This window comes from Malus domestica, chromosome 12 (genome assembly GCF_042453785.1).
Source record: "Malus domestica chromosome 12, GDT2T_hap1".
Lineage (NCBI taxonomy): Eukaryota > Viridiplantae > Streptophyta > Magnoliopsida > Rosales > Rosaceae > Malus > Malus domestica.
In genome coordinates this window covers 7,601,847-7,629,620 of record NC_091672.1, presented here as the reverse complement: position 1 = coordinate 7,629,620, position 27,774 = coordinate 7,601,847, and the positions used below count along the sequence as shown (strand labels likewise).

The 27,774-nt window shown below is 37.5% G+C and overlaps 1 protein-coding gene across 1 annotated transcript; it reads right to left on the bottom strand.

Moving 5' to 3' along the window:
• Positions 1-11,865: 11,865 nt before the first annotated feature.
• On the bottom strand, positions 11,866-12,440 carry LOC103454373 (probable NAD(P)H dehydrogenase (quinone) FQR1-like 2). Its single transcript, XM_070809026.1, has 2 exons — positions 12,154-12,440; positions 11,866-12,007 (listed from the first exon to the last, which is right to left on the bottom strand). The coding sequence occupies exons 1-2, from the start codon at positions 12,438-12,440 to the stop codon at positions 11,866-11,868; spliced, it is 429 nt and encodes a 142-aa protein (XP_070665127.1).
• Positions 12,441-27,774: the final 15,334 nt, after the last annotated feature.

Genomic DNA, 27,774 nt, shown 5'->3' with positions numbered 1-27,774 from the left:
GGGTGTTCTCAAAGCTTTTTTTAATACAACCCTTTTTTTTTTTGCTTAAAAATAATTACTGATTAATTTATATCTCATTCTACTATTACCAAGATCACAAGGAGACCAAACATCCTTACCCGAGAATATGTATATAAATGTTCCTTTTTCTTTTAATTTTGTTTTAGTTTATTTTTACCTTTGTATTCACATGTCCTATACATAGGGGACAACTTTGTCTCCCTTGGCTCAAATCACTATCTTTTCCTGACATATTATAATTTAAGCCACTCATCTTAGCCCTTGCCAACTAAATGAGAATCCTAACTATTGATTCATTAATTTCATACATGTAGGATTGTCGGCAGAAGAATACGTAAACACAATTTCTTCATAAAAAATAAAAAGTGCATAAAATATTTTATATTATGGACTTTATCAATTTATGCAATCAAAACAGATAAGCTTTACATACGTAGAGAAGGTGACATGGTGAACTTCTGAATGATCAAACTTGACAAGATTGTTGAGAATAAGTCCCACATTGATACGAGGATGGACCTTGCATGAATTTATAAGAGGTTGGACTACTTCTCATATTGTCAATTGGTTTTATGGTGGAACCTCAACTTTCTTCATGGTATCAAAGAAGGTTGTCCCACGTATAAAGCCAAATGGCCACACGCACTCCACATCACTCCGTTGTATTGTCCATGTGTTAGGCTTGAAAATTCACCACACTTGAGGGGGCTTGTTGAGAATGAGTCCCACATTGATGGGAGGATGGACCTTGCATGGGCTTATAAGAGATTGAGCTACTCCTAATATTACCAATTGATTTTATAGTGGAACCTCAACTTTCTTCAGCGATAGCTTAAAGCACGTCTATGTATGCACTGCGGCTCCTTATACAATAAACTGATGAGTAGCGTGCAAAGAGACCTCAAACTTACATAAGCTCCGCGTCCCTAAAATCCTACCTACTAACAAATTCTAGAAACTGTAATGAGCCCATAACTAGAATACTAAAACCCATGGAATTGCCTTCTTGCACACAAGAACCCCTTAACCAATAAAAGGTAATCTGAGTTTAATTCTTCCTTGTGGCACAAGGAATAGCTAACTAATTAAAACCCCAACTCTACTTTATTCTGGATACAACCATGTAAACCAATTAGGCTTGGACCTTAATGTTTGACTCCAACATTCTCTCACGGTTAAATAGTTGTATGATCAAAACAAACAGGCTTACTTTAATGGTCTCTTTGAGTTTATTAGTGCTATATAGTTCCCTGAACTATGTCAAATAAGACCACTTGCTTGACATTGTCGAGTTTAAGAACAAACATATGTGCTCTTAACCTTTACAATCACGCAAACAAGAATCTTAATTATCCACATAAACTGTATTGGACTTAGTAATAACAAGATGATTGGCATTCCTTAATTTGAATATTTGTGGCAAAATCACTTTGGTCCTCCTTGAGTAAACAACTATTCGTTTACTGCTTGCTTTTAACAAATCTTTATAATTGCACGAGATAGTTATAACCTAAACCTTATAAGACAACTGAAACAAACGTTGTTCTAACATGAATTTGTGCACTATAACTTTACAGCAAATAAATACTCATGTTGTCAAATAAAACATTTTATAACCATAATGTCACACCCAGAACCCAAGTCGGTAATAAAAACTCAAATCCGAATCCGAAACGTGAATTAAAACTAAATAATCAAAAGGAAATTTAAACGGGTTGGAAAATAAGTTTCTCTTATAAAAATAACTCATGATTCTTAAACAATTCAAGAATTCTTTACAACCTACAATAAATAGATGAATAAGCTTTCTATTCTCATATCTAATCTAATCTCATCTTGCCTACTCTCTTGAATGTCTAGTTCGTCAACCTGCATAACAATAGAGAGATGAGCTTATTCAACAGCTTAGTAGGGACATAACCTTACTACAGTAAATTGATAATACTAAATTAAGTGCCATGAAATCATATAGCAAAATATCTAATCATTATTGATAACACTGCATGAATGCAGTGCAACCTCTTTGGCTACCCCTATTAATTTAAATAATAAAACACGCGAACCTGCACGTCCCATACCATGCATTTTACCACTGCAGTGGTGGTTCAAATCTTGTATTATAAAAACTAACCCCTATATGATATCCCAAGTTCGTAAACCCCTTTTGCTAGTCATCTTATCTAATTCATTGATCTCCAGCCCAAATCACCCACATCGACAATTTATCCCATCAATATCCTATTCTAATATGCACAACAGGCTCGCCTGGAACTGGTATCACAATGAATAGATTCAACTACATAAAAGATCCTTTCCAACTACCCTCATTTCCAGAATTCCAATCTCAACATTGAAGTTCGAACCACATCTCACAACATGAGTGATGCACAAATAATGTCATTTCATCTTTCACATGTATCACAATATATTCTCAACGAATATCATTCCAGTAATAATTCCATAACCAATAACAAGTAAACACTTACTTGAAGCAATTAGCCAATTAATATCCAACCACATTAATCAACCAAAAAGATCAAGAATATTATAACACTTCACGAAATTTAATAAAATCAATTTCCATAAAGGTTTGCCTTATTTCCCCTACCTCGATTCCAAAACTAAAATGAAGATCCACGTCACTACTGCAATAGCTAAGCTCCACGTACTTATCCACATCACTACCAAAATAGCTAAATTCCACGTATTTGAAGAAGCTCCTTGATCGCTCCTAACACCATATATATCTTTCTTTCACTCTCTTTTCTTTCCTAAATCTCTCTCTCTCTCTCTCTCTCTCTCTCTCTCTCTCTCTCTCTCTCTCTCTCTCTCTCCCTCTCTCTCTCTCTCTCTCTCTCTCTAACATATATACACACACAAGTATGTATATATGTATGTATGTGTGTGTGTATATATATATATATATATATGTACTAATCTCTCTAAGTAATGCATGCTATCTCCATTTCTCTCTCCTACGAGAGCTCACATGCTGCATGCTGCCTCATTTCCAAAAACAATGGAGCGAAGCTCCTATTTATAGTTAAAAAGGACGGTAACTAAATGCCTCTGATTGGATGATTAGTGCGGCTAGTTCCACCTGGTAGGCATATCTCTAACTTTAGATAATTGTCTCCCACAAATGAACAGCTCAAGCTATTGTCTAACCACTTGATCAACCACAGCTCCTATTTGCATGTAATATTTATGCCACTTACCCTTATATTCTGCCACCTCAACCTATCACTCCACTCAAGTACCACGTGTTATCCTAGCTGGAAAAGTAAACATAGGAACCAGGTAAACTTGGCAAACATAAATAAATAATATCCACAATAAATTCTAAAAATACGGAATCTTACGCATAAAAACCGAACGAATTCCATACATAACTAAACTTTAACATTCAGAACCGAGTCCACATCCAATAATTAAACCATGACCGAGTCCACATCCAAAAGAAAAATTAAAATTAATTGGAAACATGTTGAGATTAAAACACGACTTCACTCCCGCATACTTCTTGCCTCAAAACTCAAAACCAATATCATATCTGCAACATGCTTATGAAAAATCATGTTTGGCAATGGCTTCTTTAGTGGATCTACAAGCATTTCGGAAGTTGCAATATAGTCAGTGGAATACGCATTTCAGAAGCCCGGTTATAGATTCGACAGCCTTCAATGCAGAGTTGAATAAATGAAGCAATGATGCCACTATTATTCTATTCCGGAACCAATGGACGAAGTCTGTCGACTTCTTTGAGATTGACCATGTTTATTCTGAAGATATGGACACCTAATCCAGAAAGGAAACAACGGTTTCCTATAATCTTGGAGTCCTTACAATCTAAGGATTGGCATCTGCCGCGAGTAATCACACTCCTAAGATGATGCAATATCTACTTCCTAGATATCCTCTGTCATTGTCCCGATTTAATAAGGATTCTACTATCCTAGAAAGGTCATACCCTCGACTAGTAGAAATACACCCTTTTAGGTAGGGGTGGGCTGGTAAAAAAATAAAAAAAGACCAAAAACCAAACCGAGGTCCAAAAAAAAACGAAACGAAGCTGTTAAACCGAACCTAACCAAATCTGGTTGGTTCGGCTTCAGTTTTTAAGGTTCAGAAGCCGAACGAAACCAAAATGATGCAAACCAACGTCGTTTTAAAATATACCTATTAATTATTTATTAATATTCCTATTACTTTTGAAACGGCGTCGTGTTATCCCCTTTCAGACTTGGTAAATGGTAACACTAAACTACATCCTTGATCTCTTTGGATTCTCTCCTTCCCAATCTCTGCGAATTCCTCTGTCTCACTCTTATAGTCATAGCCTCTTCTCTTTCTCAGTCTTCTTCTTTTTCAAAGAATCGAAAAATCCAGAGTTCATCGAGGAGGAACTCGCTATCCCTTAGAGCAATTCCAATGTGTAAGGGCTCCCTATGGCAATAGGCAATTTAATCCCATCCAGTGAATAGTAACTGCTATTAATGAAGAATAATTGTCTTTTGCATCTCCACTCCTAAACTGAATAGTCATGGCAATAGACAATAAAATATTATTATTTTTTATTTTATAAAATAATAAAACTAATTTAAATTTAAATTTTGAATAAGATTTTTAATCGATCTCGTCACGCCACGTGTCATTATCTGAAAGTACAATTTTTGTGAATAGATTTCGATAAATTTTTTAACCAATTCTGTCGCGCGATATGTCCTTACCTATTTATAATTGTTGAAAATATTGAAATGTGGTGTAATGTGACAGCCCGTCCCATATTATCATTTTCGAAAGTGTGAAATTACTAAATACCCTTAAACGTTTTAAAGATTTAGAACTTTAGGGTTTGTTTAATTACCCTAGTTTTTAAGAGTGGATGATTTTGGACGTTTTGTTGTTTGTGTTGATGAGTGTGGCTTTTGGAACCCACACACTCACGGGATTCACACAGAAATCTCCCTTTTTCTTTCTTCTTTCCCGTGATTCCCTCAAACACTCACTCTCTCTCTCTCTTCCTTCGAATTCTCAAACTCTCTCTCTCTACACACGGACAACACCAAGGATCTTCAAATCCTTACAGATCGAGGAAACAAAGACCACCATCGTCTTCATCTCGTCGATACGAGTCCATCCATACTAGTTTCAGGTAAGATTTCCACTGTTTTCACGTCGAATCACTATGCTCCGAGTTTGACACTATTCATCAACTTTGTAATGGTTGATTTTTAGGAGTTTTAAGCTCATATGGAGCTTAAGGAGGTTCTTAGGAAGCTCAGAGTGCTTCGTTGGAGGTTTTTGGACATAAAAATACAGAGATCGGAAAGTTTAAAGTTTGGCAGGAACTTTCGAGGCTTTTTTTGGTGAATTCCCAGCGAGTTAGGGGTCGAGACAGGTATAGATTTGTTCATCTCGTCAAGATATTCATTTTTATATAAAGAACGTTGAAAATGGTGAAGAAATGACAAAGTTATGGCGATTTGAAAAATTGCCCAGAAACCGGCGAAACCAGTCCGGCGAGCCAAGGAAGAAGACAACACGCGCGGCGCGTGGCCTGCGCGTAATCGCGCGTGGAGCCGAGTTTTCCTAGGCGCGTAAGGGCGCGTGTGTTATCCAAAATTAATTCTGAAAATTTGTACGGGTTCGTGACGTTGAGTAGGTCACGGTGGTATATTCATATACCCAATTTGAGCAATATATGAGAAGTTATTAGCGAGTGTTGTGTATGTGCTTTTAAATAACGTTTTTATAATTATTTCTCTTATAGGCGAAACCTATACGGAGGACGAGCGTAACCAGACTAGGCGTGGGGGTTACGAACCGGCTACATATCAGTGAGTGGGCAGTTATTTTTAAGTATATATATATGTATACTTGACGTTTTTCCCAGAAAACGTATTTAAAGGAAATGTGATTTAAGTATCCTGTCATATATGCATCATATTTTAGTATGTGCATTATCATAATTATGCATATTGTTGCATGGTGCTGAGGAGGCCCAGGTAAGCTACATGTGAGTATATTATGCTGGTAACAATTATGAGATATGATGAATTATATGATTGAGATATGATGAATTATATGATTGAGATATGATTGAGATATAATGAATTATATGATTGAGATATGATTGAGAGCTCATTCACTTGCACACGTATATTAGTGCTCCCGCCCAGAGTTAAGGGCACAGTCTTTCACGTGATGTTCACCTCCTGCACCACATGCTCGCCTTGGATCCAAGTTAGGTGCACAGCCCTGTCGTATAGACCACTTTTAGTGGGTTCGACTCATAGGTGACCCGCGATTTATTGCACAGTCTTCACGTGATTGTAGCACTAGAGCATATTATGTTATCTACAGTGATGAATTGCAGACCACGTGAGGTGGTATTGAATGTGTGCAGGATATACATATATATACATGATGTGATGAGATGATTATGAGCTATATATGCAGCCGAGGGCCGAGTTGATTATGATGAAAGAGTATAAACTATATTTATAGCCGAGGGCTGAATTGATTATATGTTATTCCATCACTTTTACATAGAGATGATGAGCATTTAGTTATGATACTTTGGCATGACATACATTCATATTGTCTAGCATAATTTTGAGATATATTACGTATATGAGTATATACTTTAATTCTGGGAAATTATACTTGTTTTATGGCGAGGGGTTAGTATATTCAAAGAGAAAAGAAGGTTTTGAATAAGTTCGTTATACTGACCCACTCAACTTTGTTTTGCGCCCCTCCAGGTTTTAAGTACCGTTGTTGGTGGATCTCGAGATTTCCAGCTGAAGTTCTGACAAACCATCACTCATGTAGGATCATCTTTGAGTATTGTTAAATTAGTACATCTTATGTTTAATTGCACTTAGACCTTGTGCTCTGGTTGTGTATTCACACTTAAACTTACTTTAGAACCTATGGTATTTGATTTTTAATTATTCGTACTTTCCTTAAAAATATCACTTCCGCACTGCGCACATGGCTACGTCACGCTCACGTGACGGCCAGCATGCCTTGACTTCGGTCGGGGTGTGTCAGTTTCGTATCAGAGCTCTAGGTTGCAGTCCTGCATATTTTGTGAACTTCCCTAATTATTTTTGGTGTCTTCTGTCAGAACTATGCTGCCTCATAGAGATCCATGTTCTTCTTCTGAGCCTGGTTTTCCCAATATCTCTCAATTAGGGGAAGCTATAGCTAATGCCATTCAAGCTTCACTTCGCCCTCCTTCGAAAACTCCTTTAGAGGCAGTGTATAATTTGAAATTACCTACTTTTATGGGTAATGAAGGACATGAAGGGGTCGAGCGATAGCTTGAACATGTAGAGAAGACTTTTCGAGTTATGCAGAGTCAAGGCAATCTCCCTGCTGAAAGGTGGGTTGAGACTACCACTTGGTTTCTAAGTAAAGAGGCTGCATCTTGGTGGGAACAGGAATCTTGTGGATGGTTGCCTGAAGAAGTAGCAGACTGGAAGAATTTTAAGGATTCGCTCTCTAAAAGGTTTATTCCTCCAGCCTATCTTGATCAGAGGAAGCAGGAATTCGTCAGTTTGAGGCAAAGAAAGTTGTTTGCTAATGAGTATTATCAGAGATTTACTAATTTGTCTCGATACGATTCTGATACTGCTGCTAATCCTGTTAAGATGCTTAGACGTTTCAAGAGGGGTACTAAAAAGAAGTGGCGTTCTATGGCTACCATTGCAAACTATACCACTTATCAGGAATTTTATGAGGTTTTGTTGAGGGTTGAGGACTCAGAAAATTTACCCAGTGACAGCGAAGAAGAAGAAAAATATAAGAATCAAAGGCGAAATGATAAAGGTAAAGGTCAGTTTTCTCAGGGACCTAAGAAAGCACAAAGTTTCAAAAGAAGTGGTATGGGCTCGAGTTCTTCTAGTGGAGGTTTTAGTTTCTCAGATCAAAGGCGAGGAGGTAGATTTTCTGGAGGCCCTAAATTTCAGAGACAGAGAGTTTTTGGTGGTTCTGAAGGTTCAGGTGCTCCTCTTTGCCGTAGGTGCAATAATCAACATTTTGGAGAGTGTCGTCGAGGTAGCAGTGGGTGTTATACTTGTGGTCAGATAGGGCATTTGGCTAAGTATTGTCCCCAAAGCCAGCAGAGACCTCAACAACCTTTCATACCACAGCCAGCTCCGACTCAACAGTTTTCAGGACCTAGTGGTTTCACTCAGACGGGTCGTGGTAGCACTTATCATTTTCAAGGGGATTAAGTTTCTTATCCTTCAGGACAATATCAGTACTCTCAGGACCCTTATCAGCAGAATCATTATGGTCAATCTTCAGAAGGTTATATGCCTTATTAGCAGAACAACCTTGGTCAGCAGTTTTCAGCTGGTGGATCGCAGTGGCAGCCAGGAGGACAACCACAGCAGATAGATATGGTTACTAGTAGTGCTGGATCGTCTAGGCAGCACATTCAGTCCAGTCAAGGACGTAGTTCGCAGGGTAGAGGTGTTCATGCCAGCAGAGGTCGAGGAGGAAGGCAGCAGGCCCAAGGACGTATCCACAACATTTCTCTACAGGATGCTCAGAATAATCCTGACTTGATTATGGGTACGTTAAATATTCTTGGTTATCATGCTAAAGTGTTGATTGATTGTGGTGCTACACATTCTGTGATTTCTCATATATTTGCTCAATTGACTCAACCTCGATCTATGCCTCTAGGGTTTGAGTTAGAGTTTGCTATGCCTAGAGGGGAAAAATGTTATGTAGATTGTGTATATCCAGGGTGTCCAGTGATGGTAGAGGATGTAGTTATGCCAGCTAATCTTGTCTCGTTAGATATTGTGGATTTTGATGTGATATTAGGCACATATTGGTTGCATTTAATCATGCCCAAATTGATTGTTACGGGAAAACAGTGACTTTCCATCGTTTTGGATTACCTGAAGTTACATTCGTAGGTGAACCTAGTGGATTGAGGCATGAAGTTATTTCAGCTGTGAGAGCTGAAAGGTTGTTATCGAAAGGTTGTCAAGGGTACTTGGCTCATGTGATATTAGATGATGTTGCTCTTAGTAGTATGGAAGAAGTGGGAGTAGTCAGACATTTTCCTGACGTATTTCCAGATGATTTACCTGGATTTCCGCCAGACAGAGATATGGAGTTCACTATTGACTTACTTCCAGGTACAAATCCTATTTCCTTAACCCCTTATCGTATGGCTCCTACTGAGTTGAGAGAATTGAAGATTCAGTTACAAGAATTGGTTGATAAAGGTTTTATTCAACCTAGTACTTCACCCTGGGGAGCTCTAGTTTTGCTTGTAAGAAAGAAAGACAGAACTTTGAGGTTATGTATCGATTACAGGCAATTGAATCGGGTAACGATTAAAAACCGTTATCCATTGCCGCGTATCGATGATCTATTTGATCAACTTCGAGGTGCCTGTGTATTCTCAAAGATCGACTTAAGGTTAGGTTACTATCAGTTGAAGATTAAGAGCGACGATGTCTACAAAACGGCTTTTAGAACTCGTTATGGCCATTATGAGTTCCTTGTGATGCCGTTTGGATTGACGAATGCACCAGCAGCTTTTATGGGTTTGATGAATAAAGTATTCCAACAATACTTAGATAGATTTGTCATTGTTTTTATTGATGACATTCTGGTGTATTCCGAGTCTGAATCAGATCATGTTCAACATCTTACTCTAGTGTTGGAGAAATTGAGAGAGCACCGTTTGTATGCTAAGTTTTGCAAGTGCCAATTTTGGTTAAATGAAGTGGCATTCTTGGGACATGTCATTTCAGCTCAGGGTATTTTGGTAGATCCTCAAAAAATTACAGCTGTGGAGAATTGGGAATAGCCACGAACAGTCACAGAGGTACAGAGTTTCCTTGGTTTAGCAAGTTACTATCGACGGCTTGTTAAGGATTTTTCAGTTATCGCTTTACCACTTACTAGGTTGACTAGAAAGGAAGTTAAGTTTGAGTGGGATGGTAAGTGTAAGCAAAGTTTTCAGCAGCTTAAGTATTGTCTCACTCATGCACATGTTTTGGCACTTCCTGATGACAGTGGTAATTTCGAGATTTATAGCGATGCTTCGTTGAATGGCCTGGGATGTGTTTTGATGCAGCATAGTAGGGTGATTGCTTATGCTTCACGTCAGTTAAAGCCTTATGAAAAGAATTACCCTACTCATGATTTGGAATTAGCAGCCATTATATTTACCTTGAAGATTTGGAGACACTATCTTTATGGTAAAAAGTGTAAGATCTTTACGGATCACAAGAGTCTTTAGTACATTTTCACCCAGAAAGAGCTTAATCTTAGGCAACGAAGGTGGTTAGAGCTGCTTAGCAATTATGATTGCACTATTGAGTATCATCCTGGTCGTGTTAATGTGGTGGCTGATGCTTTGAGTAGGAAATCCCAAGGTCGAGTTAACGCTTTGTATGCTTCTCGTGTTCCGCTTCTTGCAGATTTGAGGTCCACTGGAGTGGAATTGGTAAGTTATTTCAGCTGTGAGAGCTGAAAGGTTGTTATCGAAAAGTTGTCAAGGGTACTTGGCATATGTGATATTAGATGATGTTGCTCCTAGTAGTGTGGAAGAAGTGGGAGTAGTCAGACATTTTCCTGACGTATTTCCAGATGATTTACCTGGATTGCCTCCTGACTCCCTCCTGCTTGCCGTCTCACTCACATACCTCACTGAGTCGCCGTATTCCTTCTGATTCCCAGCGGCCAGCCTTGCTCAGTTGCTCAGTCCTCCTTCACGTTTACCCCTATGACCTGCACGCTTCCTTCACCTCTCTGTTTCAACATCCCATAGCCCCAAAGCCCACCACGATTCCAAAAGATTAGTCATTATCTAGTAAGTTGTAACCCTAATTTTTTGTTCTGTTTTTCTTAAAACTGGTCGATTAGGATATCAAACAAAGTATTATTTTTCTGTTTTTCTGTATAATCTAGAAAAAAAATTGGAGTATTTTTTAGGATCATATTGTTACAATTGGTTCTACCATCCACCACACAGTAAATTTAGTTATTGTTATTAAAGAATTCATTCCAAAATGCCGACTTAAGGAATTAGTGATTGTTTTTTAATTAGTGATTGTTGGAATGCTTAATTTATGGATTGCGTTGCAATCATTAGACTTTGAATTTAAAAGAAAAAAAATTATGTTTATACCATATTTAGGGCCTCGTATTTAGACATCGTATAAATAGTCGAGGGATTTAAATGTAATTATGTGGTAAAGGAAAGGGCAAATATGTAATAAGTGAGGAATACTTATTCTATAAAATGACCCATCACCCTCACAATTAGGGAGAGGCCAATTCCTAAGGCTCCTCACCCTCTCAACGCTCTCACTCTCAGAGCTCTCTCTCTCCCTCACTTCTCAGATAAATACAATACAATCAGTGTGGACGTAGCCCAAATCTTGGGGTGAACCACGATACATCTTGTGTTATTTACATTTCATGCAGATTCACGGTCGGATTTACGTTGTTCCAAGGCCTCCAGTTTTGTGCATCAACATTTGGCGTCGTCTGTAAGAATCGACATGAAAAGTTATGTCGGTTCTCTCTCAATTTTTCACCTCCGCCGTGAATATGCAGAAACACCAAAACAAGGCCTTAGGTGATCAGTTTTTTCAGTATTCATAACCAAACCACAAATTAAATTCAACGTTATACCCGAGTCAATGAACTCAGCAGACTCGGTTTCTGTACCCAAACCCAACTTCAAATCATCATGGCTCTCAGCTCCAACTTCTCTGTTTCTAATCCCAATTCAACTTCTTAGTTTTTTTTTTAATTTCATAAAAGAAGTTTAGAATTGAGAAATGAGGCAAAAGCTTACAAAGTGGTTTCTTGGTTGCCACCTTGAGTTCCGGTGCTGACAAAGAACCCACCATGCTTCCTAGCCAGGGTCTGCTCATTCCACAGCTGCCTGGTCGAGTAAAAAAACGCTTTCATCTGCGCCGTCATGCTCCCAAACCTGGTCAGAAACCCAAACAAAATCCAATCCACCCTCGCCAGCTCTGCCGCCGAAATCTCTGGAATTTCATGGTTCTTGGGCGGCGCCTTTATCGCCTCCAAAACCCCAGCTGGCAGCGTCTCGGGCACCCGGTACACCACCCTTACGTCCCCTCCATGCTGTCAACCCCCTTCTTCATCCGCTTGGTCAGCTCCTCCACGTGCCCGTACATTGAGTAGAACACTACGAATATCCTTAATTTTGTAATCGTGCTCGGATTCGGGTGCGATTCAATGACGATAGAAACGTTGTTTGGCTTGGTAGCGGAACTGGGAGTGCCGTCGGTGTAAGCCAGCGCTGGGCTTCGCGAGGCATTATTGGCGGTGTCAGGAATTGGTGCGGCATCGGAGAGGACTTTCTTTTTGCTTGGGACACAGCCCCCGCCTTTCCCCATCGAGAATAACAATATTCCTCACTGCGGATAAGAGAGTCTGATTAAGCTCTGACCTGTACACGTGACGGGTGACGAATCTATCCCATGGCAGATGAACATATTTAGATCCGTAGGATCTCATCGTTGTTGTCTGTCCCGTACATCTGGAAGTTTATGAAAACCGAGCAAGAGAAGCTGGAGAAGCTTGCTCGTAAGGGCCCTACACCAGAAGAGAAACCAGCTGCAAGTTCAGGGGTTTCAGTCTCTGATGCAAAACCAAGTACCTTTTCCTCTGGAGCATCGACTGCGAAGGTATCTTAAACCAAATACCTCTTTCTCTAGGTTAGTACCTCAAAGCTAGTGGAAAGAAGGAAGAAGTGCAGGACTGAGACTGATGTAATTTGATATCAACAATTGAAGAATGAGTTGTCATCGCTCATTCTGGTAGAGCAGAGGAATAATCCAAACTGTGACCTTTCTCTATGGAGTCCGGCTCAGGGGCAGGGGAATAATCCAGAATCAAGGATACCCACAACCTGGAAACCAATAACCAGTGTTTGTACACCTTCCAGTATGGAGATGGCAGTAGGACATCAGACTATTATAGATCAGGGCAAGGTGTAGGGGTAATCGCCGACCCAGATCCCATCTCCTGCGAATACCACGAGCACTAGTGGAAAACAGGAAGAAGATAAGCTTTCTTACAATATTCCTGTTATTATTTATCCTTTATGTTGTCTGCCATATGCCAAAAGGAATAAGATAAAAAATAAAAAATAAAAAACAAAGAAAAAGGAAAAGGAGGTTCGTAGCTGCCAAAGCAAAAGCAGAAAAGAGGTAAGTCCCATTGGAGCGGGGAGATCAAGAAAAGCAGAAAAGCAGAAAGCAAAAGAAGAAGCATACATAATTGCAGTGATGATGACATTATGAGTGTGACCCATTGAGCTGAGAGTCGGATTTATTTTTGAGTGATGTAATTTATTTTTTCCTATCTTTCGGAGACATCTGTATAACCCCATCAGAGGGTAAAAAAAAAAAAAAAAAAAACCGGCAAAGCCCAAAATAAATGGGCTGCAATGTCATGTGGAGAGCGAAGGCCCATAAGCCCAAAATAGCACCAACCAGGTGATCAAAAGTACGCCCAGTACTCTAAAATCATTCGGCAACTTGCCGCTATTACCACTAACCAGGTGATCAAAAGTACGCCCAATACTCCAAAATTATTCGGCAACCTGCCGCTATTACCACCAACCAGGTGATCAAAAGTACGCCCAGTACTTCAAATTATACATGAGCATTACTTATGTCAATCATACATAAACATTCATGAGCATTACTCATTCAATCATACATAAATATTCATGAGCATTACTCATTCAATCATACATAAACATTCATGAGCATCACTCATGTCAACATTTATGAGCATCACTCATGTCAACATTCATGAGCATCACTCATGTTAATCAACATAAACATTCATGAACATCACTCATGTCAACTAGCTTCAAAAGCTTCATTTACAGAGCTCTAGCTTCAAACGCTTCAAAAGCTTCATTTACAAAAGCTCTAGCTTCAAAAAACTTCATTTACAAAAGCTCTAGCTTCAAAAAGCTTCATTTACAAAAAGCTCTAGCTTCAAAAGCTTCATTTACAAAGCTCCAGCTTCAAAACTTCACTTGCAAAGCTTCACCTACAAAGCTTCAGTGCAAGGTAAACAAATACCACATCCGAACAATCGCCACTTCGGCCCATACACGGATTTAATTTGAAGTCTTCAGCCAACAGACTTTATTGACCGAAGACTTGGGGGACTACATTATGTACCATATATTGGGCCTCAACTGGGCCTTATGAAAATACTTGGGGGACTTAGCCCATTATCTATGTACTGAGGAACGAGCCATTATTCTATAAAAGGGACTCCCTCACTTTCATTAGAGAGCACTCATGAAAAATACTTGGGGGACTTAGCCCATCACTTATGTATAAAGGAGCGAGCCCTTATTCTATAAAAAGGACTCCCTCACCTTCAAACGCCATAAGCCGAGCCAACCAAGACAAATATAAGCCACGAGCTAAGCAGCCTCGCAGCTTGTGCTACTTCTAGTTAAGCATCATTTCAGATTGAGTACCGCCTCATATCGAGCATCAGTTCAAGACAACATCTAGCTACTTCGGCCCACACATGAACTGAATTTCAAGTCTCTAGCCAAAAGACTCTTTTGACTGAAGACTTGGGGGACTACTGTTTATACCATATTTAGGGCCTCGTATTTAGACCTCGTATAAATACTCGAGGGACTTAAATGTAATTATGTGGTAAAGGAAAGGGCAAATATGTAATAAGTGAGGAGTCCTTATTCTATAAAAGGACCCATCACCCTCACAATTAGAGAGAGGCCAATTCCTAAAGCTCCTCACCCTCTCAACGCTCTCACTCTCAGAGCTCTCTCTCTCCCTCACTTCTTAGAGAAATACAATACAATCAGTTTGGACGTAACCCAAATCTTGGGGTGAACCACGATACATCTTGTGTTATTTACATTTCATGCAGATTCACAGTCGGATTGACGTTGTTCCAAGACCTCCAGTTTTGTGCATCAACAAATTAATCGGACCATAATCGAATCGAAAAAAATCGAACTGAACAAAAATCGACAAAAAACCTAACCGATCCACATAGTAATTTCGGTTCAATTTTTAGTTTTGAAAAAAATCAAATTGAACCAACGCCTACTTTTAGGGTTCATCTCTAGAAATGCAATGCTCGCATACTTATTCTCTTACCCACATCTTGAGTCTTATATTGCTTACTATCTTGACCGTTTGAGAGCCTTTGACTGGCATATCCCCAGTTTTTTGGCTTGCTTACAACTACTTATTCTTTTACATGTTCCTTGGATTTGTGCATCACCACCGCCTATGGCAATGGGAAAAGTTGGTTCGAACAATTGGTGTTTTCATTGAAAGTGAACTCATATTCATCCTGACTAAATCACTTTACCACTCTTATGAATGCCGCAAAACGACCCCAATGTGGCTACGCCACTTCCAGGTGCGGCTCCATCTCAAAAAATGAAGACACACTCCCACCATGAATTGAATGTGGGAGAGTTTATTGCAGTTCCATGATTTTGTCAAAAAGATTCACAAATAAGGGAGTAGACAAGGCTCACTAACCTTGAAAGGCGATTGAAGGCCCTTGAAGGCCCTTGAAGACATTGTCTCTTGTTTTAAGGAGCCGCTGATTAAGCCACGTCTGTTCGGCCCTCAGCAAGATTCGTTTATCCAAATTCACGTTACTCCTGAAACATTTCACAAGAAGATTCAAGCAATCTCTAAGAGTAAGGGCCCAATGGAAGGTCACATGTTCCACGTCAATTGCATTTACGAGGAGCAAGATTATCTAGTTTAAACCAAAAAGAAAAGAAATGTCACATGCAAAAGGTCTAGGATGGTGTTTACCACCAATAAGCCCTTTTCTATTGATTCTAACATTCAAATGTTCTCAGATAGGGATTTGAACAAGAAGACTTGAACAAGAAGACTCGGGGGAGCATAAACCAGTATACTATGTGTCTAAAGCTCTTCTCGAACCAGAAACTCGACACCCGAAAATGGAAAAGCTTATCCTGACATTGGTAACAGCAGCTAGGAAACTTCGTTCATACTTTCCATTCATTCTGAATGGTGTACATGATGGAATATCCCCTTCAATCCATCATGCACAGTTCCGACACATCATCTAGGATTAATGCATATAGAACTAGGGCAACACAAAATTATCTATCATCCTAAGACCTCGATTAAGCCCTAAGTGCTTCCACACTTTTGGCAAAATTCACCATGACAAATCAAGACATCCATTTCTTCACAGATCCGTAGAAAACATCCAAGAATACATGTTTGTGGAAACTCTACATGGACGGATCGTCAAATATAAACGAAGCATGGGTTAAGATCTATACTCGAGTAGTCTCTGAAGCTTGGATTTAAGGCCAACAACAACGAAGCTATATACAAAGCACTGCTCATTAGACTAAAGATTGTGGCGGAATTACAAGTCAATGAGCTATCATTCCATTGCGGCTCAATGTTGATCGTATAAGTCAAAGGTGACTACGCAACTTATCATGCAACGATGAACTCTACTTTGCCAAGGCCAAGGCACTCGAAGGTTTTGACAAGCACAAAATCCAATAAATCCCTAGAAACAAGAACGGTCATGTCGATGCCCTAGCAACCATCGCGTCCACCGTTGACTATGCCTTTCGGCGAACAATGTCATTCGAATACCTTGTTGCCCCAAGCATTTATGAACCTGAACTAGAAGTAGATGCCACTATCGACATAAGGGAAAACTAGATAGATGAGATCATCGATTGCATCTAATTCGGAAAGCTGCCTGAAGACGCCACTTGGCCAAGAAACTGGTCCCAAAGGCTTCATGATATACCATCATCATTGGGAAACTTTAACAACATTCCTCCTCTAGGCCCCACACTCTATGTGTCACTCTGGAGATGGGCCTACAAATCCTAAATAACATCCACTCTGGCATATACAGGAATCATGTTGGTGGAAGACCGCTCGCCCAAAAAGCATTGACAGTTGGATACTATTGGCCCACCATGCGACATGACGCCGCAGTTTGTGCTCAAACTTGCCACAAATGTCAAAGGTACGCTCCCATGAACCATCAACACACTGAAGAATTAAACACTCTAACAGGGGCATGACCTTTTGTGCAATTGGGCATCGATCTTGTCTGACCATTGAAAAAAGCTCAAGGAAATAAATTGAGTACCTTATAGTAGCTGCAAATTTCTCTTCCAAGTGGATCAAAGCAGAGCCCTTGTATATATATCATATAAAGTTTACTTAATACTATGGTTTACAAATAACTACACGTATTGTAGAATTATTTACTTTTAAGGATAATGAAAGGCGAAGTTCTTTATTATTACCAAAGAAATAAGAGAACGGGTTAATACAAAGTAATAGCACCCTTACCATAACTGAGATGCTTCTCTTAATGTGAGATCTAATCCATACATACGTGTACCTTCATCATATAAATCATGACCAAGTAGTTCAGACTATGGCACTAGCATAAAACTGAAGTGTTGCTGAAGAATGAGGGTTGCATGGTAAGGTGAACGTGGCATGTTAGAGCCACACAGAGTTCATCAATGATATCATTTAGTTGTTGAATTATAAGTCTTAAACCCGCATGGGCCGGGTTGGATGAGAATGAAAGGAACTCCTTGAGACCCCACAAATTTTAATTGAATCGCACAACGCAGTAATAATACGAGTTAAAAATGTTAAGCAACCTTTTACTAAAAGGACGTAAACTTCATTCTCCTGTTTAACATTAAGATAATATTAATTGCCATTAAGTAAAGCTACATTGCGCGAATTAAGAAATTTTTAGTTCAGTTGTTTAAGATAATTTATCTTTGTATTTGAGGCCCCAAATTAGAGTACCTCCTTTCCCGACATTCTTGTTTTTTTTTTTTAAAAAAAAAAAAGAAAGAAACAGAATAACAGAAAGAAATGAAAGAATTCTGATGTACCTTATTAAAAAATAAGGTATCGGTATCATTTAAGATACACTACTATGGTTCAAAATTACACTCTTACGCTACATAACTATGATAATGTTCAAGTTACTGACAAACAATGACGTGATTATTATTATAGGAAAGTTGGTAGTTACATTGTGATGTTCTCTTATATTGTCAAGGTAGGTTTTTGTTCTTCAACTTGATTAAATTACCAATGACCTACTATTATAGTACGAACGCATGTTATTAATTATTATGTAACATTATGAACTTACACAACATCCTAATCATTCAAAATATACAAGGTCTAAGGTAAGGTTACATCTTAACTACTTAAATTTACACTCCAAGGTTATACGGTTATCTTAACGTTGCACCAAATGATGTTGGTATTACTATACCGAGATTGCCCTTTACGGTGTGGATGTTAAGTTACATAGTAATTGTTCAAATTAACACTCCAAGGCATGGACCAAGAGAGGTAAGGCCCAGTGGGGGCAAATCCCCCCTCTCACCCTTTTTTTTTTTAAATTACAAATTATTCAATTAATCATTCCCATTTTTTTTGCTTTGCAGATTATTCAGTTAATCATATTAAAATAGTGAAAATCCTCTTTTAGTTTTTAAATGCCCCTCTATCTTGTATATTTTTCTCCCGTACTAATGTTTAAACCTTGTTGAGTTGCATGTATTTGGTTAATTAGTACAAATGAGCATTAGAATGTCAACAATTAAAGACAAAATTAGACAATAGAGTAATAAAATTAGACATTTTGTAATAAATTTTTTCAACATTTGTAAAAGAACTAACTTTATTATCCAAAAAAAGAGCTCAAAATTTTTAAGATGTCCCCTAGCTTCGTCCCTGCTCCAATGTTACATAACTTAGATTACACTGTTACGGTAATATGTTATAGTTAAACGTTAGTGCATTACACAGTTTGATGTTCAAATTAAATATATCCTAGATGTCTGGGCTCTTAATCCAATATATATCAATTCATGCATGCTATTAAATCACAATGGGGTAATTAAAGGCAATGTTTCAAATATTGGTATTGGTAAAAATGTTAATATGTAAATTTGTAAAAATATCAACGAATATATTGATATCGATATTTGTTGCTTTCAACGGAAATAATGGAAATTCAAAATGAAATTTTAGATATTGTCAAACATTAGTTTGGACTAAAAATAAGAGTTTCTTCGATATTTAACAGATATGTCAAAAATATCGACGATAAATGTTGATTTTAGCCTAAACTTAAAGAGTTTTCTAATATGAGATAATTTTAGCCTAAACTTAAAGGTGATGTGTGTAACTATTAATCAAAATCGGTCACCTTATAATAATTTAAAAGCTGTTTGATGACCATAATCCTGATATCCCTGCAAGATATGTGGGCACTAAAAAAATGCGAACCAACCATTTGAAGGCAGATAATCTTAGCTGCTTTTGATCCTCAAAGTATACGTACGAGACACCTTTGTTTGAGAGGCCCCAATGACTAAAGGGAAAAGGGCTAAAAGGCAACAATCTTGACCCCATAACCACTTTTGTAAAGAAAGAAAAATACCTTAAAAATAAATAAAACACGATGAAACAAAAATCTTCTTTTGGACATACCTATAGCTTCTCTTTTCTCATGATCATTATCCATGACATATGCTTTCTCCTTTCCATTTTCTGCTGCTAAAGTTTTCTTGCTTTAATGTTTGGAGCTAGATTCTCCAAGTTGTATGTATGGGGAATATAGAGAAAAACTTCAAGGAGAAGAAAGTGAGCATACTTCGTAACACACAAATATTGAGAGAGAGAGAGAGAGAGAGAGAGAGAGAGAGAGAGAGAGAGAGAGAGAGAGAGAGAGAGAGAGAGAGAGAGAGAGAGAGAGAGGAGTTTATAATTTTTTATTCTTTACTTTGTAGTCAAGGACTTGAGAGAAAATTTATGTTTGACGTTCATTAAATCACATAGACAACCCTTCTGCGATTTATATTTTTGGGACTATTACTTTCACACATGATCAAAGTCTCAAATTTGATTCTACCATTCCACGATATCATTTGATAACAAGAAAAGAAAGGATACTCTTACCCCAAAGAATACTCTTGTAATCCATTTGGTGATATATTAATCAAGGTCATCGGAAGCACCAAGAACTTATCTGTACACATGAAGCCAGCAAACCCCTTTTGGGGTCACGGTTTCACCAAAACATTTTGGACAAAAATGCCCCCCTAACAAAAAAAATTCAAAAGTAGCTCAAAATAATGCAGGGGTATTTTCGTCATATAAACAATGTTTTTTTAATAATAATTTTTTTAAAATTAGTACCTCATAATAGGCTAACAATAATGTGATTCAATCAGTTGTTTATTAAATATTATATTTTTTATTTTTAAACATGTTCAAAAAATCTTAAGAGGCGTGCAATGCCAGTTATAAAAAAAGGTCTTTCGCACGCGCATAATAATATGATTCAATTAGTTGTCAAATGATTTTTTTTTTTTTGAACAAATGATATTATCTACACTAAAGGAGAGGGGATGGGTTTTGGCTCACAATGTGCTAGCAATAATGTGTATCACCGGGGATAAAAAGGATATTATCTACACTAAACTTTTCAAAATACATTCAAAACATAAGAGATGCGTATCGCTGGGGATAAAAAAGGTCTTTCGTAGGCACACAATAATGTGATTCAATCAATTGTTTGTTAAATATTATTTTCTCTATTTTCAAAATACGTTCAAAACATAAGAGACGCGTATCGCCGGGGATAAAAAAGGTCTTTCGCAGGCGCACAATAATGTGATTCAATCAGTTGTTTATTAAATACTATTTTCTCTATTTTAAACACTTAAGAGGCGCGTAGTGCCAGTTATAAAAAAGGTCTTTTGCATGCGCATAATAATGTGATTCAATTAGTTGTCAAATGAACGTTTTTTTTTTTTTTAACAAATGATGTTATCTACACCAAGGAGAGGGGATGGGTTTAGCCTCACAATAGGTAAGCAATAATATGATTCAATCAGTTGTTTATTAAATATTATTTTCTCTATTTTTAATGTAAATTCAATAGAATGTAAATGAAAATTAAAATACCGATTTTATTATGTGGATTCAGCTACTTTGATTGGTTTATCAGGGGTTTCTTCTAGCATGGTCTAATAGTATTCATTTACTTCAAATATTTGACTTTCTTTTTGTCATAAAAAAATTATTATTGAAGCAATTCACGCATATAAATACATTTAAAACGTATAAGTCGCGCGTAACATGCTGTGATTCAAAAAATGTCTTATCACGCGCATGCATGATAATTTATGTTTGACGTTCATTAAATCACATAGACAACCCTTCTGCGATTTATATTTTTGGGACTATTACTTTCACACATGATCAAAGTCTCAAATTTGATTCTACCATTCCACGATATCATTTGATAACAAGAAAAGAAAGGATACTCTTACCCCAAAGAATACTCTTGTAATCCATTTGGTGATATATTAATCAAGGTCATCGGAAGCACCAAGAACTTATCTGTATACATGAAGCCAGCAAACCCCTTTTGGGGTCACGGTTTCACCAAAACATTTTGGACAAAAATGCTCCCCTAACAAAAAAATTCAAAAGTAGCTCAAAATAATGCAGGGGTATTTTCGTCATATAAACAATGTTTTTTTAATAATAATTTTTTTTAATTAGTACCTCATAATAGGCTAACAATAATGTGATTCAATCAGTTGTTTATTAAATATTATATTTTTTATTTTTAAACATGTTCAAAATATCTTAAGAGGCGTGCAATGCCAGTTATAAAAAAAGGTCTTTTGCACGCGCATAATAATGTGATTTAATTAGTTGTCAAATGATTTTTTTTTTTTGAACAAATGATATTATCTACACTACGGGGGAGGAGGGTGGGCATAGCCTCACAATGGGCTAGCAATAATGTGATTCAATCAGTTGTTTATTAAATATTATTTTCTCTATTTTTAAACATGTTCAAAACATCTTAAGAGGCACATAGTGCTGGTTATAAAAAAAGGTTTTTCGCACACACATAATAATGTGATTCAATTAGATTGTTTTTTTTTCGAACAAATGATATTATCTACACTAAAGGAGAGGGGATGGGTTTAGGCTCACAATGTGCTAGCAATAATGTGTATCGCCGAGGATAAAAAGGATATTATCTACACTAAACTTTTCAAAATACATTCAAAACATAAGAGATGTGTATCGCTGGGGATAAAAAAGGTCTTTTGTAGGCACACAATAATGTGATTCAATCAATTGTTTGTTAAATATTATTTTCTCTATTTTCAAAATACGTTCAAAACATAAGAGACGCGTATCGCCGGAGATAAAAAAGGTCTTTCGTAGGCGCACAATAATGTGATTCAATCAGTTGTTTATTAAATACTATTTTCTCTATTTTAAACACTTAAGAGGCGCGTAGTGCCAATTATAAAAAAGGTCTTTCGCTTGCGCATAATAATGTGATTCAATTAGTTGTCAAATGAACGTTTTTTTTTTTAACAAATGATGTTATCTACACCAAGGGGAGGGGATGGGTTTAGCCTCACAATAGGTAAGCAATAATGTGATTCAATCAGTTGTTTATTAAATATTATTTTCTCTATTTTTAATGTAAATTCAATAGAATGTAAATGAAAATTAAAATACCGATTTTATTATGTGGATTCAGCTACTTTGATTGGTTTATCAGGGGTTTCTTCTAGCATGGTCTAATAGTATTCATTTACTTCAAATATTTGACTTTCTTTTTGTCATAAAAAAAATTATTATTGAAGCAATTCACGCATATAAATACATTTAAAACGTATAAGTCGCACGTAACACGCTGTGATTCAAAAAATGTCTTATCACGCGCATGCATGAAGGCTAGTTTATTAGAAGGATTATTTCCAAGTTTATTTCCAAGTTTCAAGCAGATACCGTACTGCACTGGGAAATTTCGAACACAAAAAGAAAAAGAAAAAGGAAGCTATATATCACTTAAGAGAAATATACCATCTTCATAAAAAACAGAGTATAAAAATTAAACAAAAATTAATTTGTTCATTACTTGTTACTTGTGTGTGTGTGTGTGCGCGCGCGCACACAACACTAACAAAAAAGGCTTTGACCTAAAGAAAAAATAACAACAAAGTTATTCATTCATGTACGTATAAGTGATGCATCACATATCAGTATAGGTGTGTTTGTTGCACACAATTATCTCAGACTGTACTAGTTTCATGGACTAAGTTGGACTGGCTTAGACTAGACTAAGCTGGACTGAATTAGTGAAGCGTTTGATGCAATATTAGACTAAAAACAGGATAATTAACAAACTATAATATTATATTATTTAACACATTTCCAATAATATTTTAGTATTAATTCAACATCTTTTTTGTTTTTCTCTAAAAATCTCTGCCCCTCTCTGGAAATTTCTTTCCTCTTCTCCCTCTTTAGCTATGTCCCATCTCTCATTTTCTTTCTGTTTTTCCTGCAAAACCCAGATCATTCCCATCTTTCCTTTGAACTCTATAATCTATACAACCAATCAATCATCATCTCCATCAATTGTCTGACTGACTCCATTGATTTTTCCAATTTCTTGATTTTCTTTTTCTGGCGAGTTGGTCAAAGTGTTGATCGAGAAAGAAATAAGCTTTGAGCATTATTTGAAACAGAGAAAATGGTTTTTTAGAGATGGGTAGAAGAAGAAAGCAAAGCCCAGGGGTTTTCTGAAAAATTTCTATTCATCCCCAAAGCTAGCCATCTGGGATTTTTTTAGGAAAAAGGAAGAACAAGCATAGCCGACTGTTCGCCACGGTGACGACGCCGCAGAAGAAGAAGGAAGCCCAAGGATTGGATGTTGTTATTTAGCAAGCAAAAGTTGGGGTCTGGATCTCAGCCTCAATTTTCTTTTAGTCCCGCTTAATACCAAGCAAAAGTATGGGACTAGATAACGGGGTTTAGCGAAGTGGGGAGGGCCTCGTAGTCAAGGCGAGTCCCATTTATTGTAGTCCAAGACCTTATCAAATGTAGGATAATAATCCCGGTTAAGGCGGTCGAAACCAGTCCCTCCTAAAGAGGTGAAACAAATGCACCCTATGTCTAGATAGCGACAACTTCTTGTTTTGTAGACTGCAAGTTCCTTTATGACCTTCATAACATTTTCAGCACTGGCCCATACTTCTCAATTATATATACTTCTCAATCTACTTCATATAATTCCTGCCCTTTGGAATGAGAATTCTCTACAGATCTTCTTTGTGAGGGTCTCGGAGATTCTCAAATCGTATCCGTTCATCGTATATCGTGCAATCAATTTTGTTAGATATTATTCATGTTTAATTAAATAAATGTATTTAAAATAATTGATGGCTGCATGATATACGATGAACAGATACGATTTGAGGATCCATAGGATTCTCACAAAGAGCCATTGGATTCAATGAATTTATAAATATAAAACTAAAAAATACACATATATGGTGGGCTAACCCATTAATCCAGAGAGGAATCATGGCCTAAATTTTCCCCACAAATGAGTTTTCGGTTAAAACCCATATTTGACCCAAGGCTTGGAGCAAGTTGGGGTATATTTGGAACCTAAAATTTGAGTTCTACTGCATGGGTTGGAGTAGGTCTTAAAGGGTATTTCACGTATATGTTTTCTTGAATTTGCTCAAGTGACGCTAGACCCACCTTATTATTCTATTTCCACACCCACATTATAATATCACCCATCATAAAAAGGTAAAACATTTCAATGCTATTTCTCCACCCACTATTATTCCTGAAATATCCTCTAATAATATCTAAATTCCTTTTAAATTTTTCAAAAGAACAAATATTAATATGTTTTAAAGTTTTATGCGATGAGCTCCCATCAATTCCCTTCTCGTGAGGGCGTGATTTTTTTATTCTCCCTCAGTCGTCATCTAGGGTTTCCCAAGCCTTCTTGGGTTCCTCTTGATGCATGTTCAAAATATTGTGGTGAACGATTTAGGGAGCTCTTCTTGGCTATTGGAACTTTCTCTGTCGTCTCTTGATTGTAAGATATATTTTGAAATCACAACAACAAAACTTAAGATCACAAATAAATCAAATCAATATAAAATAAAGATGAACTAATAGTTGAATATCAAAGTGCGCAACAAACAAGACTACAAAATAATAAGAATATTATTAAACTAACGAGAATGCCGAAACGGCTACAAAACCCTAGAAGAGGCTACATCTTGAATGACTTGTTATTCTATGAGCTACAAAGCATCATATATATAGAGAACTAACCAAACCCTAATAAGCAAGAAAACAAAACCCTAATACTAATGGGCTAAGCCCAAATTCAAACAATAAAATAATCCTAAATTCCAACATCCCCCGTCAAACTCATGGCAGTACACATCATGAGTTTGCCAACAAGCAGATGCAGATGCAAGCTCCATTAGGCGGACACAACAATGCAAGCTCCGTTAGGCAAACACAACAAGGCAAGCTCCGTTAGGCGAACACGACAAGGCAAGCGATTCAAGCGAACAAACGAACAACCCATTCTAGCAATCAACAAATTCTGGATGATCAGGCTAGAGACAGGTTCTGGGTGCAACGGCAATGAGTCATATAGGTGAGGTGGGGGGAGTCGAACTGGTGGAGATGAAGCGGATCTTGTACTACTACAGGAGTGGTCCAGGTGGGCCTAGATGCGGTGATGCAACGGTGGGTGACTGGATGGCTTGGCGGCTGCGAGACAACGGCAAGGGATCTGGGTGCAGGTGCAACAACAGGTACGAGAAGATGGTGGCACAATGGTTCAAGTAGGCAAGGTGCAGATTCAATCGAATTTGCAGCGGGTGTTTCTAGTGGCAGCGTGGTGGTGATCTGATGAGGAAATGATAGTGGGTGCGGGTCAGAATGATGCAACTGCAAGCTGGCTAATCTTCAAACTTTAGGCGTCGGCTCCGGTGCGATGTGGTTATGGCGGCGGGACTCAGAGCATCACAATTTTTTTTTTCGGCTTAAAATAAAAGCCTAACAATAACAAACAAACAATACGAACAGAAGCAGATTAAATCCCGAAGGATGAAACCTGCTCTGATACCAAGTTGAATATTAAAGTGCGCAACGAACAAGACTACAAAATAATAAGAATATTATTAAACTAACGAGAATGCCGAAACGGCTACAAAACCCTAAAAGTGGCTACATCTTGAATGACTTGTTATTCTACAAGCTACAAAGCATCATACATATATAGAACTAACCTAACCGTAATAAGCAAGAAAATGAAACCCTAATACTAATAGGCTAAGCCCAAATTCAAACAATAAAATGATCCTAAATTCCAACACTAATTATATTGAACTTATCTATAGAATACAAAAGACATGGCTATTCCGGATGACAAATGATGAGTTCACAAGGTTGCCTTCTCCTTCCAATACTCCAAAATATCCCTCTCCTATATGAACAAGTTTTAGTATTATGAGAAATTCAGCGTATGGAAGTAGGGACTTAACCTAGTATTTATATACCATTGGGGTTTCTTATTAGTCGGCCTATTAATAGCTATGAAGGTCAACCCTATCACCTTGATTGAGTCCTATCATGATGCAATATCTTTGTATTTGAACCTCTAAATGATTCTCCTAGATAAGGTGCAATGATTTAAGACTCCACAATTCTTACCTAACTAGGATTCTTAATTTACTCAAATTGCACATCACTGAATAATCAAGTGATTTGTTCCTCAAGTAACCAATTGTCACACATTGCCATTCACTGAACTTTACATTGATGTCAATGGAAGATGTGCTTCATTCTTTTGCTCCCCGTTTTCGCTCTCACTGAGGAGGAACAATGTGAGATTCTTATTCAAAGATGCCTCCCAAATTCGCATCTTCAGTTTCTTATTGGTGGGCAAATTGTTAACCACAAGAATTACAACAAAGAGGCCTAAGACAAAATCCACAACCCCACAACCACCACCCAGCCAACCATGTGCGCCACCAACATAAATTCACAATGCCACCATAACCACCATCCTCTGTTGCCATAACCAACAAAAACCTAGATCCAAAAGTGATCAAATCAATGAACCAATGACTAAAAATCCAAAATTAACAAATTGGGTGACCAACAAATCGGATGGGGGAAATAGAAAATGAGGATAATACTGTAAGGGAATAGAGAAAGAAAAGGAGCCAGAGAGTAATAGTTCGTTGGAAGTGGGAACGTTCAGAGCTTCTAAGTGCTTATACGTCATTTTGTCAAGGGTGAATTTGTTAATAATATTTTTATTAAAAAGTGGATGGAAAAATAAAGCACTAGGTGGAGATATCAGCACTCCTTTACTCAGACCTAGGATTATGTCCACAGTACCTCATGTTCCTACATGTTTAAGCCTTAAGCCACCCCTCATTCAAGAGTTTTATCTATCTTTTGGGGCTACATGTTTATACAAAAATTAAATGTAAAGGGAAAAAAAGAAAAAGGCTCATTAAAAGGGGTATTGGAATGAAGCCCTCCAATTATAAGGTTACATCCCAGTTCAAAGATCCCTACAATTTTTTACTTTAGGATTTAATAAAGTAAAGGATGTGTATTAGTTCCTCTGAGTAGGATAATGTCACACCCCAACCCAAGGATTAACATAAACCTTCGTTCAGAACGTGAATCACACCTTAATTATAAGCTTAACTAATATAATTAAGAATGTGACATGAAATAAAAGCATGTATAACTCGCTTGAAAC